Below are 15,305 nucleotides of genomic sequence, written 5' to 3'. Positions count from 1 at the left end.
AAACAGAGAAAACCAGACTTACACAGACCTGGTATTTTATACTATTTGTAATTTCGGTTTTACAATCACTTCTTAAAATAAGAAAAGTACGCCAGTGTCTAAATAGCCGGCAAGCCTGCTTTCTGTGAGCACAGCTGGTTTAAGCTTTAAGCTTTAAGGGCTGGTGCTAAGGCTAGCAGGGCTCGCAGACCGAGGGGATAAAGGTTTCCCAGGGCCTTTAATGGGGAGAATGCAATCAACGTTAATTCAATTGAACGCAATGACAGGCTACTAATTCAGTCTAGTTACTGTCCTGTTGGCCACAAGGTAAGAGAATGCCAACGGACTGGAATAAATTCCTGACAACTACCGGATGAACTACTCTCAGAATGAGTCAAATTGATGATGAGTGGCATCTGTATATGAGGGGCAGCATCTATTATACGGACATGATAGTACAGCGTAAAATAGTAAGTGGGCACTGGCTAATCCCGTGCAAATCAACACCAGATCTGGGCCTGGGACTGCTGGGGAACTGGAGACATCACAAGGACACAGTTAAACTTTGAAAGTTATGCTTGACTCTCTTAGATCGTTTTTTAAAGTTTAAAGAATTACAGAGGATAGTGACAATGTGGCCATTTATACGAAAAGCGAGAACACAGAGCAAAGCGAAACAAAAGCCCAGTCCGTTTAAACATTAATATGTCAGTTCAAAAATGAAATCTGCAGTGTAATCTGAAGGCAAGGGCTAAGCAAAAACACTTCATTTCTAACCATGAAAGGCTATCCTGACACGGCCATGCAATTGCTCAAAAATAAAAGATTAAGATGCATGAGAGGTAAGTGCTGTTTTGCAGAAGGAGCAAAAACACTTCTGAGAAGTGTTATCACAAAAAATGTGAAGGCAAATAAGAAATGATGAAGACAGTAAATTCCGGGCTAAGTAAATTAGCAAACGTTGCCATGAGGAAAGTGATACGTGATTCAGGAGTAACCTCAAACCACCGCAGGAAGCGACTACATTTAGACAAAACCTATTTCACTCCCAAATACCTCCGCGAGCACAAAACATCTCTGGGGCACTGTGAGTCCTCTAACTTGCTTGAAAAGCAAGTAGGGTTGTATTTTCATCAACTTTTTAAAAGTCACCTTTATTATTAAGTTTTAACTGGTGTAGAAAAGTTAATAAGTGATAAAACCAAAAAAAGATTGCTTCTTTAGAAAGATTTAAGCAAAAAACAAACAAAAAACAAAAAAGAAAAAAGGATGCCATCTGCTCTTAAGACTACAGATCTTTTCATGTTTAAGGTTGCATTTTTAAAAGAAGTAATTAGTATACATGTTAAGTAACTGACTCAACTCACTGTATTTCTATTGAAAAGCGCTAATTGTGAGGGGAAGAAAATTTAATATAACTATATCTAACCCTTAGTTTAGGTCATGTTAGAACAGATCATTATAGATATTATACAAATATTGATAATTTAATATTCCTAAAACTTACAGTACATTCTATCATGAGACCCGAAGGATCTCCTCTCTTCTCTTACCATGAATATTTAAACCCTTTCCTCCTAATTAATCTGCAATTGATTCAACCAACTTCTCCAATTAGTCATATACATTACCCTGCTTAGACAATAAAGCATTCTCTAGACTGGGTTTTAAATCCGGGCTAAAATAGACTCCTATAGACCAAAGATGGTTCTGATATTTTTCTTTGTAGAGTAATTTAGATGTCACATCTAATTTGCTGTCAGGACTATTGTTTTACTGTGCAGTCTGTATGTCGTTTTGAATGGTAAAGGCATCATAGCTTTATTGAATTAAACCTTCTGTCTTTATCTAGGGTCTGATGTTACATGTTTGTGCCTCAAAGCTGTTTTACATCAAGTAGCAGTAGAAAAAGATTATGCTCTTTTGATATTTTTGCTATCTTAGTATATTTAAACCCAAACTGGCCTCTTCAAACTAAGAAAATACAATTTCAAATAATAATATTATTATTTTGCTTTTAAAGGCAGAGATGGCTAAATACGCTATTCACAGTGTAGAACTCTAGAGGGCCTGTTCTGTAACCTAAATGTCTTGATGTCTATTAAGCAATTCTCTCCTGAGCAAGAACTGCCCTTTCAATTGAAAGTTTTCTTGATACCTAACATCAAACGTATTATTCTCATCACAACTCCATAATCACAAAAAATTCAAGTGCTTCTTGGCTTTAGTTCAAAGAGAAACAAGAGCCAATTACCTACAATACAACACAGTTTCGCGTTGGTCTGTTTATGGTTGTTGTCCTCGTACAGGCCTCTGGGTTCAAGCTTGAAACAAAAATCAGGACTAACAAAGGCTAACTATGGAAAACCTATCAGACCACTGCAGTAGCCTCCAAGTAATTTTAGTGCATGAAATTTCATAAAGTTTTTACTAGATAATTACACTTCCTGATTTTGTAATTAGTGGAAGTACATGCAATTACATAATAATTATGAGAGTAATTACGTAATTAAGATGTATAATTATGTAGTAAAAAACATCATGGAAATAAAACTATCTACTGTGTAAGCACAATACATTTTAAAAGTAAATTCACTGGCTGAACTGTTAAAAAAATACTTTCCTCCAAAATAAAGGGATTAGCTCATATTATATTTTAATTGCTTGAAAATTTCATAATATTTTTTTTCACTCCATGAGGAGAGAAGTATATTTTTTAAAAGCACATGAAAAAAATATTTTTTTCTTTTTAATTTATTGTGTTGACATGGTTTCAAGTGTCCCACTCAATAGAACACCCTCTATACACCATTTTGTGCCCCACAACAATGAAAAAAATCTGACCAGGTTTTCCCAACTCTCTAAACACAAAAAAATGACAAAACGTTTTGCAGATGAAGACCATCAACCATAGCATTATCACCTACATACTGCACCACTGGTGTCCTTGTATTGCTGTACCTGTCACTGCAAGAAACCTGCCCACTCAAAAGACAGAAAGGATTTATGAAACTGGTAACACATCTGTTATTATAGCATGCCTATAAGACCATAAAAGTGCAAAGGTTGACTGCATTATGTACAGAAATGAGCTTAAAGAAAGGCATGTATTTAGAAGCCAGTCTGTCGCCCAAATAAATGGCAACTTTTACACACTACTTTAGCTATCCCAAACAGGGTGACAGAAAATGGATGGAGCCAAGACACCTCCACTTATGGGCAAAGCAAATGACAGTGACAATTTCCTGAAAAACTCCAGCTCTTCTTCTGTCACAATGCAACGTCATCTTTAGCTGAAAAAGAAAGAAAAACTAAACTGGCAGTAAGTATCCACAGAGAAAACGAAACCAATGAAGGGGCTGCATGGTGTGCTTATAAAATATCAACTTTGTTCTTCTTGTTCTGGGCATAAAAATAGAACAGAAAAGTCAGCAACAACAGGAAACACCTTTCCTAAGTAAACTTTGTAGTAGCAAAATTAAAAGAGAAAATCCTGTTTTCATTTCCAAAAACTATGAGTCCAGTGCCTTGGAATCTTGACACAGGCGCTGGACGACTGGTGCGGCGAGGCCCAGAAGGCGGGCACTGGCCGGATGTTCCTCTGGGCACATCCGGAGCGGCCTTCCCATGAAGCGGGAGTAGAGATGCTTTCCAGCTCTCTTTTCTAAGCCGCTAATGTGGAGAAGCTGAAAGCCATTTGAAAACCCTCATTTACTTCTCCCTGTTCCTTCCAGTTAAGAAGAAACAGTGGAAGGACTCTGCTTCCTTGCCCCTGCCCCTACCCAGACCTAGTTAGGCCAGTATTTTTAAGTTTCATTGTAGAAAATATTTCAAAACACCAGGCTGTTATACCCAATCTATTTTTATTTTTTAGATTTTATTTATTGGTTTTTTCTTTGGAGATGGGGGGCGAGTAGTGGGGTGATGGTGCATCAGCTCACAGTTACTTCTCATATATTCCTTGAAAGCCCAGGGTTTTGAACCGGCGACCTCAGTGTTCCAGGTCGATGCTCTATCCACTGCGCACCACTGGTCAGGCCCAGCTCTACTTTAAACCTGGGTAGGTTTTCTGTAGTCTGCACATTTGTCATTTTAACGTTTTGCCAAGAGGATGGCTCTAATCAATGGATAAATAACATGGAAGTAGGCCTTAGACAGTAAGATGGGAGAGTGTCTCGGGTTTGTGCTTCTCAGACTCGACTGTGCCCGGGAGTCACCTGGGAATCCGGTTAGAAGGCAGATGCTGATGCAGTGGGTCTGGGGAACCGTGCCTCTGCATTTCTAACAAGCTCCCAGGGGTTACCTATGCACACTGAGTAACAAGCTCTTAGGTGTGACTTGCAGAAAAGAAAGGCATTGACTTTCTCCCTCAACTACTGAATTATTTGCAGAATTATTGCAAGCTGAGCAAAATATTTCTTTGTAAAATTTCAGTGCTTATGGCCCTGGCTGGCTGGCTCAGTGGATAGAACGTCTGTCCAGCATGATAAGATGCAACTTGCAGAATTTCAAGACAGCATCTGGGCTCAGGTGTTTGTCGACTTGAGGTCAAAGCTTGAGACTCTGGAAAGGTGCTGCTTGGAGAATCAAGAAGAGTGTCACTACAAACAGGAAATTTGGAGTGCCTGGAACCGATTACCAGACACTTAGCACCCTGAAAAATACAGCAATGGATTTACTCACAATTTTTCCCTCTACGTACTTTTGTGAGACCTTATTCTCAGCGTTAAATAATATCAAAACCAACAAAAGAAACAGACTGACAGATGAAGTTAGTAGTGCTTGCTTGGGCTTGAAGTGTACAAAATACCAACCTTCAATTGAAGATTTAGCCAATGAAATTCAGCAACAAAAAAAGTCACTAATAGGCAGGTTAGTTAAAGAACTCCCCCTCCCTCTCACTTATCTTAGTTCACGGCACCCCACACAAGTTAAATAATATCAAGACCAACAAAAGAAACCGACTGACAGATGAACAAAGAAGTCACTAAGCAGGTAAGTTAAATAATTAGTTTTTGGTTTATTAAATACAGTTATATATTACAATTATACATTTTTGTTATTTAAACTATAAATATCGCGAAATTATGGTTTTTCTTCTCAAAGTGATACACCACCCGAGTTATGCTTGGTTTTTTGGCGAATTTTGACACACCAAGCTCAAAAGATTGCCCATCACCGTCATAGACAGTGGCTCAAATGATTCAAGCATCATCCCTGGGCACTGGAAGATAGCTCAGTTGGTCCAAACGTTGGCCTAGATGGGACTTGCTGGGTGGATCCCAGTTGGAGTGCATGGGGAGTCTATCTCCCTTCCCCTCTCTTAAAAAAAAGATTTCAGTGCTTATAAATTGTTTCTTGTTGTAAAAGCAGTAAGTGCATATATTATATAACTTATAAAGTATATACAAATATAAAGGAGGAAATAAAAATTATAATCCATGCAGAGATAACAACTGTAAATAATTCTAGGGTTTCTTACTTATTTTTCCACCTTGCATATAAACTACAAATTTGAATCATAATGGTCACTTAGTTTTATAGACTTGAACATTATGTTGTCGCTATTTCCCTAAGTCATTACAGATTAAAACTATGTAATACGGGCCTGACCTGTGGTGGCGCAGTGGATAAAGCGTCGACCTGGAATACTGAGGTTGCCGGTTCAAAACCCTGGGCTTGCTGGTCAAGGCACATATGGGAGTCGATGCTTCCTGCTCCTCTCCCTGTTCTCTCTCTATCTCTCCCTCTCTCTCTCTCTCTTTCCCCTCTCTCTCTAATAAAAAAAATGAATAAATAAAATCTAAAAAAGTAAATAAATAAATTTAAAAAAAAACAAAAAAACAAAAAAAAAAAAAAACAAAAAAAACTATGTAATACCTAAGAATAACAACAACAAAAAGCCCCAGAAGCTCAGGAGTCCAGGAGCCACTTTTTCTATTATCAAAATTCTTTGCATTTCCACAATCACTGCCCAGCCACGAACAGACAGCTAACTATGTTCTGAACTAAGCATTAGTTTCCTACGATAAAAATTCACTTGAACTAACCAAAGGGGTAATTTATTTATTTAATTTAGAAAATTAATTTTAACAGGGTGACATTGATCAATAAGTGTACACAGATTTCAGGCAAACATTACTCCATCATTTGAATATTCAATTATGTTGCATATCCATCACCTAGAGCCACATCATTTTCCGTTACCTTATATTTATTTGTCCCTCTTTACACCCTTTTCCCAGCCCTTCTCCCCTCCTCCCTTACACCCCCCTCCCCCTGGTAACCATTGCACTCTTCTCTAGGTCCACGAGTCTCGGCTTTGAATCCCACCTATGTGTGAGATCATACACTTCTTAGCTTTTTCTGACTTACTTATTTCACTCAGTATAATGTTCTCAAGGTCCATCCGTGTTGTCGTAAATGGCACTATATCATCATTTCTTACGGCTGAGTAGTATTCCATTGTATCTATGTAACACATCTTCTTTATCCACCCCTCTGTCAAGGGGCACTTTGGTTGTTTCCATGTCTTGGCCACTGTGAACAATGCTGCCATGAACATGGGGCTGCATGTGCCTTTGCGTACTAATGTTTTTGAGTTTTGGGGTATATACCCAGTAGAGGGATTGCTGGGTCATATGGTAGTTCTGTTCTTAATTTTCTGAAGAACTCTCATACTTTCTTCCATAATGGCTGTACTAATTTACATTCCCACCAGCCGTGCATGAGGGTTCCAAAGGGGTAATTTAAAACAAACCTCGATCCTTTTTATTTGCAAGAAAATGGAGTTTGTTACCCATTTCAAAATTTATTTTCCTTAAGATTTTTTTCCCAAAAGTATAAAAAATAAAAATGTAAGTGTGAATTGGTGCTTAAGTGAATTTCTACCTTTATATGTAGTTGTGGATTGTTTTTGTGTGTGTGTTACCTGTTATTAGTTATTAAAAATAGATAAAAGGCATTTTCTGAAATCCAACAGCAATTTTTTTCAATAGACTAACTCCTGGGTGCGAAAACGTGGTAAAAGAAGAACCGGACCAGATAGGCTCTGACACTGCCTTCCTTTTGATGCCGTCTGAGGTTTCAATGAAGTAAATTCTAACAATGTGAACTAGCTTAGCTTCTTGTATGTGCCTTGAAAGGACAAGCCCAGGGTTTCAAACCAGCAACCTCAGCATTCCAGGTCAGCATTCTATCCACTGCGCCACCGCAGGTCAGGTTAAAGCAGTGTTTTTCAACTGCTGGTCTGCGGACAGCCAGAAATTTCATGCCGGTCTGCAAAGAGTTAACCATCTTGATGTTGTATAAAGATTATAGACCCAATGATCTTAGTGGAATTTGCTTACTCTCAGGGTGATTTCTGCCTTAGCGGGCCCTGAAATAATTCTCCTATTTTCACAGTCTCCAAGTGTAAAAAGGTTGAAAACCACTGCACTAAAGCATATAATTTCTTCCATTAAACTCTTTATTTTCTGGCGAAAAAAAAACCACTTCTTAAGATTCCTTCAATTTTCAGTACTAGCTGTGGTTTCTCTTTTAGGTCCTTATATTTTCCACAAAGTAATACAATTATTACCTCTTCATGAATGCAACCATTTAGCTAGCTGATGGCGAGCGGAGAGCAGGATCCTGTATCTGTGTGGGGGAGGGGCAGTCTGCTTGGCTCACTCACTAGTTAAGCGACTTGCCAGTCTTTTGATTCAATTCAGATTTGGCACCAGCAAAATGAGAGGTACTATGTCACTCTGCTATCACTCGCACAGAGTTGAAATGACAGATAATAAATTTGCAAATGGCAAAGTACTTTTGTGGTATTTATGGCACACCTGAGTCAAGCCAAACAATATAGGAGGTTCTAGAATTTTACTGCACTTTGCCCTCCATTCATAGACGGAACTGCTTTGTAGGACTAACTCCTCCAAAAATCCTTAATATGACTTGTGTGGCCTTATTTCCCACTAAGAATTCTAACAAATTCTCTAACAAAATTTAATGTGCTGGCTCCAGTGACCAAAGCACAGATAAACAAGATACAAGCCTCTGCCGCAGTGAGCTCAGGGAAGAGAAAGTCACAATTCCAGATAAATCCGACAAGAAGGGCATTGACAGGGTGCTATGAGAATGCAGTATGTTACCTAACTCAATTTCTTCATCCATACAATGGGGCACAATCCACGGCTACCTCACAAGGCTGCTGCCAGGGCCTGTGTGAGACATTGGAAAGGATGACAGGAGCCATAAAGTACCTTACAAAGGGACAGCCTTGTCCTGAGTGACCAACAAAAACGACAAATGCCTATAGATGTTACCATCATGCATAAAGAAAAGACAAAACAAGAGCAAGAATGGAAAAGTTTAAGAAAAAATTGGTAAAGCAAGCAGGTGAAGACAAAACTCAAAAGGGGACATGAGAATAAAAAGGGGAGAATGTGACAAAAAAAGGTGACGTGACAAAACGGGGTGGGGGACGTGACTGCAAGATTTCTGGCTGAGAGGAACGAGGGACAGAGCAGCCATGACAGTCCCTTTGCAAGAAACAGTCCTAAAGAGTCCTTTCAGGGCTAAAGAGACTCCATTAAGAAAGTGAGCTTCCTGCCTGACCTGTGGTGGCGCAGTGGATAAAGCATCGACCTGGAACACTGAGGTCGCCGGTTCGAAACCCTGGGCTTGCCTGGTCAAGGTACATATGGGAGTTGATGCTTCCAGCTCCTCCCCCTTTTCTCTCTCTCTCTCCCCTCTCTATAATGAATAAATAAAAAACCTTAAAAGGAGAATGTAAACACAATAGGAATAATTAAACACATATATATTATCTATATTTAAAATAAATGTCTTTAAAAAAAAAAAGTGAGCTTCCTAACAGATGCTTTTCATATGGCCAAGGTTAAAGCACCATCTTTTCCCCAACCGTTATTCTGTAGCTCCAACCCAGAGTTCTAGATCCTGGCGTTTCAATTCTGGCAGAGGCTAACGCAACATGTTCAAAAGGGGGTTACAGAACAAGCCACGAGGACCATGTGCAGTGGGCTGAACTGCGTCCTCCAAAAATTCCTACTGAATGGGGGTTCAAGTCCTAACCCTCAGTACCTCAGAATGTGACTATATTTGGAGACTGGGCCTGTCAAGAGGTAATTAAGTTAAAGTGAGGTCACCAGGGTGGACCCTAAACCATGTGAGTATAGAGAAGATGGCCTATTTACAAGCCACGGAGAGAGGCCTCCGGAGAAACAAGCCCTGCTGACATCTTGATCTCAGATTTCCAGCCTCCAGAACTGTCAGGAAATATGTTTCTCTTGGTTAAGCCACGCACTCTCTGGTGCTTTGTTATGGCAGGATAGTAATGTACCATCTTGTTACAAACAGCTGGCACAGAGTTAAGAGGAGATAAGCCGCTGGTAAGAGAACAGGAACAGCCTGACCAGGCGGTGGCGCAGTGGATAGAGCGTCGGACTTGGATGTAGACGACCCAGGTTCGAGACCCCAAGGTCCCCAGCTTGAACATGGGCTCATCTGGCTTGAGCAAAAAGCTCACCAGCTTGGACCCAAGGTCACTGGCTCGAGCAAGGGGTTACTCGGTCTGCTGAAGGCCCGCGGTCAAGGCACATATGAGAAAGCAATCAATGAACAACTAAGGAACCGCTACAAAAAAATTGATGATTCTCATCTCTCTCTCTTTCTATCTGTCCCTCTCTCTGTCCTTGAAAAAAAAAGAGAAAAAAAGAGAAAAGGAACAAAAATAAGGGTTTTTTTGTTAGTTTGTTTGTTTTTGGGGGGGAGGGAATAAGGAAAGATCAAACACCAAACAAAATGGCAATTACTGTTCAAAGAATAAAAAGACAAGCCATAAACTGGGAGAAGGTATTTTCAAAAGACGTAAACAGTTCATATTCACTGTAATAATAATAATAAAGGGCTATTATCCAAAACACAGAGAGCTGTTAAAACAGAACAATAAGAAAGAAAACAAGCTGATTAAAAAATGGGCCCCAAACACCTTACTAAAGAAGATACACAAATGGCAAATAAGCCTATGAAAAGATGCTCTTATTATATGTCATCAAGGAAACGCAAATTACAAAAACAATGAGCTATCACTGTGCACCTACTAGAATGGTCAAAATCCAGAACACTGACAACAGCAGTTGCTCATGAGGTGGCGGAGCAAGAACAACTGTCACTCACTGCCTGTAGGAATGTAGAATGGTACAGGCTCTTTGGAATACAGCTTGGCAGTTTGTTACAAAACTAAACATAAGATCTAGCAATCACACTACTTGGTATTTACCCAAAAGAGTTGAAGACTTATGTCCACACATAAACCTGCACCCAGATGTGTATAGCAGCTTTAATAATTGCCAAAGCTTGAAAACGGCCAAAACGTCCTTCAGTAGGTGAATGGATAAACTATGGTCCATCCAGACAATGGACTATTCAACGCTAAAAGTGAATAAGTCATCAAGCCATGAAAAGACACAGGGGAAACTTAAAATGCATCTTACTAAAAGATGCCAATCGGAAAAGGCTACATTTGAGCCTTGAACAACAGTGCTTTGAAATGCACAAAATGTGTGTTAATCGACTCTTCATGTTATTGGTAGACTTCTAGTCAACAGTAGGCCACTAGTAGTTGTGGGGGAGTCAAAAGTTATACATGGATTTTCAACTGTGTGGGGGGGTCAGCAGCCCTTACCCATGTTGTTGTTCAAGGGTCAACTACACATGACATTTTGGAAATGGCAAAACTATGGAGACAAGGGTGGGGGAGAGGGCGGGTGAGTAAGCGGAGCGCAGAGGATATTTAGGGCAGTGGAACGATTCTGTCTGATACTATAATGGTGGTTACGTGTCATCGTATATCTGACCAAATTCACAGACCATCCAACACCAAGAGTGAACCCTAAGGTCAAGTATAGGCTGTGGATGACAATGTGTCAATGCAGGTGACTCAACTGTAACATATGCCCTCCCCCCAGTGGGGGATGATGATAATGAGCGAGGCTGTGTATGTATGGGGACAGGGGGGACATGAGAAACCTTTGTACCTTCCACTTAATTTTGCTGTGAACCTAAAACTGCTCTAAAAAATAAAGTCGATTTGAAAAAGGCAGTTAGTGGCCCCTTCGCATTCTAAGCTTCTGCCACACAGGGAACACGGGCCACCTTCGCTCCTCTGACATCTGGGGTGGTACTGAACACACAGTAGAAAATATATTCTGTATTGTTTTTCCTGCTGCCCACTAAATAAAAAAGGCTCAGTTGAGAAAAGTTAAGAGATTCCTTTTTCCTCCTGCATTTTGAAAGCAGACTTAACTTGAAACAACCGGGCGAAAACCGGAACTGATTCAAGTCTTCCTCAAATTGTTCACTTATCCCTACTTAGGCCAAGCCCCACAGGACGAGGTGGTTAAATGGGACCATAATGTGCCACCATTGTGGAAATGGACTTTTACTTCATACATTGCCACTGTGCTCCTCTAAAACTTCCTTTGGGTCTATTATGCCATCTGTGCATATTCTGGAGCAATTACGATAATAATGCCGAAGTCCCACAGAAATAAGACTTTTAAGACGTCATGTACTTACAGTGATGGGGCAGCAAACACTTCACCAAAGTGAACAACGCCCTTTACCATTTTAAAAGAGAGGGAAAAATACCAATCGGGGTTCATTTACATTACGGACTAATGGCCTGTAAACCCTTGTTTGAATGCAAAGTACAGGAAAAAGCTTTGACGAGAGCTACTTTACACCATAAAGATAAATAAACCTCTTTCAAATGGTTTCTATATATTTTCTTCCAAGTCAAATTGCCAAGTTTCAAAAAAAAAATTATTAAAACCACCACCCAATTACAACCCTTCAAATGTGGCCTTTCTAATGGAAATGGTAAAACAATCCTGGGGAAGGAAATGTTGCTAGGTACTGACAGTACAGGCAGGTCTACAGTAAATATTTCCTACGCCTGGTCCAGGGCGCTTGTTGACAGATGACACTTCGAGTCCATTCTCAATAATATAACTGTGTGGAACGACTGTCATTTTTCACAGGGCTTTCGATGTTTAACATCTATTGGTGTTCTGGGCTTGGTCCAAATTGAATAAATGTATCTGGCTGCTGGATCCCAACAGATTTTCAATTCACTTTTATAGCAAGTCGCCCTTGAACAGCAAGTCAGAAGAGAACAATCTCACTCCAACTGACAAAGTGAGAAGTGATTCTGATATATGTTAGAGTAATTTTACATTTATGGAAGTTACCCCTGTAACTGTTCGCCTAATGACTAGAAGAATAGTCTCGCTCTCCAGTTGTTCCCTATGTACTACAACCTGAGTTCGATTCTCTTATTTAGAAACTATCCAACTGCTGTGCTCAGAGGCCCAGGACAGGGGTTTTCAAACTAGGCTATATGTCAGAATGGTCTGGGGGGACTTTGTAAAAAGTCGAGCTTCATGAACTCTTACCTCACACCTGAGTTAGAATCTCTGGGTGTAGGATCCACGGATTGAGATTTTTCTATGTCCCCAGAGACTCTTACGAGAGAGCTTTTCAGATGTCACTTGGTAGGTCCCCAGGTAAGTACAACCTGGAGTTTCAGTTTATATGCTACTACTAACAAATACCTACCACCACTAAACAGTACTGAATGATCTGAAATCACTCCGAGCAGGGGCATTTCAGCTAATTCACTCATTCCTAAACTGCAATTTCAGAATAATGAATAAGCAGAAGGAAGCTCAAAGGCAAAATAGCTTCAATAATTAAAATTCCACAAATAAAACAAAAGGCTCTAGAACATTCTGTTAGGTTCCTTCTATCAGACATACATGTTATACCCTTCTCTTACTGTATTTTCTTCAGCCTCTATCATAAGAAAGAACCCACTGACAGTTCACATAGTGGTGCCAATCCAGCCCTGAACTCCTAGATAGTGTCTTTCTTAGAAGAAAATGACAACAAAAAAAGATTCTTTAACATGTGAAACGGGCATGACCAGGCAGTGGCACAGTGGATAGAGCATCGGACAGGGACCCAGAGGACCCAGATTTGAAAGCCTGAGGTCGCCAGCTTGAGCACAAGGTCGTTGGCTTGAGCAAGGGTCACTTACTCGCCTGTAGTCCCCCAGGCAGTCAATGAACAACTAAGATAATGCAACAAAGACCTGATGCTTCTCCTCTCTCCCTTCCTGTCTCTCTGTTCCCATCTGTCCCTCTATCTGTCTCTCCATCTCTGTTGCAAAAAAACAAACAAAACCCATGTGAAACTGAACTATATATAGTCAATGGTGAGATTCTGTCAACACTGCTCCCCTTTTGCCAAGCAAGATGCTTCCAAGTGGCTGCTCTACTCCCTCTGATTTTCTGGGAGAGAACCTCACTGCTTAATGTCCTCTAAAAAGCTGAGGCAAGTCTCCAGTGGCTTTCCAGATCACTCCTACATGTCTCCAAGAGTCACCAGACTTTGGAAATGTTCTGATCCTGAGACTGAGCCAGCCCCTCAGGTAAGAATTTGGGAGATGTCTGGAGGAGGAGTCTAGCCCCACCGAGTCCAAGACCAGCTGGCAACAATCTGGGATGACCAGATTCAGAAAGGAGCAGACAGGGGCGGGGGGGGGGCATGTTCTACTAAACCGATACCCAGGAAGAGGTATGAAACCCAGCAGAAGTAGACAATGTACTCATCAGAGAAGAGCTACTTCTCTCAACTCATCCCACCTTAAGGAAACACTCTTGGGGGAAAAGAGAAACAGCTAATAATGACACTGTCAGCAAACTGGGCTAGGCATCAGCTACACAAGGAAGTTTGAAAACCTAGTTATTAATGGACAGAGGAATTTCTTCTCTATCAACTGAAAATATGTTGTGGAGATAGCCCAAGTTCTTGTTGAACATCTAAAGACAAGATACCAATGTCAGAACCGACTCCTCCATCAGTCACAAAGCGCTTTACATTCCAGGACAGCAAAACCAAGGTAGTCAAGGCATTAAAAAATAATTTCTAGCTCATCTTGTAGATGGAAAACAGAAGTCAATGATGACAAGAAGGAGAGCAGTTGAGACCCAATCAAGGCAGCAGAGGGTCCTCAGGGCGGAAAGCCAACAGTGCCTGTGGGTTTCCTTGTGCCCTTGAGGTCGCCTCCAGCCCTAACACTGCCCAACAAAACGTTGAAGTGCTATTCAGGGACAAACAACGTAAACACTCCATAGGTAACTAATAAGAAAAATACGTAAATTTGCCCTTTTTATTTTTTACAGATAATAGAAAGGTTGTCAATGTAATTTTCAGGGAGGAAGAAAAAAACAACCTTCACTTGTCATGACATTTCTATATACCTTAAGTTAGGTAACAAAGCTTTCCCAGACCCATTAAGCCCCGCAGTGCCCGCAAGGCCTGTGTGAGGATCACAGGCGCAGCTGATGTCTGAGCGGAGGCACCTCACTGCTCTCTCACTGGCTGGAGTCAATAAAAGAACTCCACTCCATCCCTCTCTTTCAAAGCGAACCTTGGCCTTCAGTACCCAGCAGAGACACTCCAGGTCCGTTTCTGCGGTAATATTTGGATTTTGTAGGTCTGATGGTCACGCTGCCTATGCTTACTTTATTACAATTACTAAACTCTCTAGAAAATCCCATTTTCAAAATATAGCACTAAAGAGTCCTTTCTGTACGGTTCGGACCCCCAAAGCCCTGCTTTAATAGAGACCAATACGAGACAGGCTGGGGTGGGGGACAAAGCCAGGGATTCCTCGGACACGGGCCCTCATGCAGGGGATGCCTGTGCTTACAACGGCCCCACGACCTGCTGCAGAGACAACAGTGCGAGGCTGCGTGAATGGCCCGACACAGTAGGTCTGGCTTTTATGATGCAAATTTCCACTTTAAACTCCAGGGTAATTACAGTATTTTAACGTACCTTTCTCATGATCGGTAGCAAGTTTCTCCAGTGCATAGTCCATATCAAAAATGTACCGGTAAAAGCACAGCTGGGTGTACAGGGACTTGTCAGAATACTGCAACAGAACAGAAAATAAATGAATACTACGATGGGGGGCGCAACAGAGAGCACTCTCAACAGAGTATATGGTCCTTAATTTCAACTTCCACATCAGGGAGCTTCTTTTTTTTTTTCTTTTAAAGAAGGGGGTACAAAGAAGGGAATCATACTAACGGATTGTCCCCCTCACATAGCATACATACCATTCAAAATTCATAATAAATCCTGCCACTTTGAGCATAAATTCCTACTTGTGAGGCTGCAGACTGATTACCCCTACTGTCAAAAATCTGATATGATCAGGTTGGAAATTCCTATGCACCCTTGACAAT

The 15,305-nt window shown here is 40.7% G+C and overlaps 1 protein-coding gene across 1 annotated transcript in view; it reads right to left on the bottom strand.

The window, feature by feature from the left end:
- Positions 1 to 15,305, bottom strand: part of POLA1 (DNA polymerase alpha 1, catalytic subunit) — a 340,212-nt gene that overhangs the window by 64,020 nt on the left and 260,887 nt on the right. The window contains exon 36 of the mRNA XM_066356660.1: positions 14,893 to 14,989. Coding sequence (XP_066212757.1) covers positions 14,893 to 14,989 — 97 coding nt within the window. The remainder of the gene's footprint in view (positions 1 to 14,892; positions 14,990 to 15,305) is intronic.

Source organism: Saccopteryx leptura, chromosome X, assembly GCF_036850995.1.
Source record: "Saccopteryx leptura isolate mSacLep1 chromosome X, mSacLep1_pri_phased_curated, whole genome shotgun sequence".
NCBI classification, from domain to species: domain Eukaryota; kingdom Metazoa; phylum Chordata; class Mammalia; order Chiroptera; family Emballonuridae; genus Saccopteryx; species Saccopteryx leptura.
This window is presented reverse-complemented; position numbering and strand designations above follow the sequence as displayed.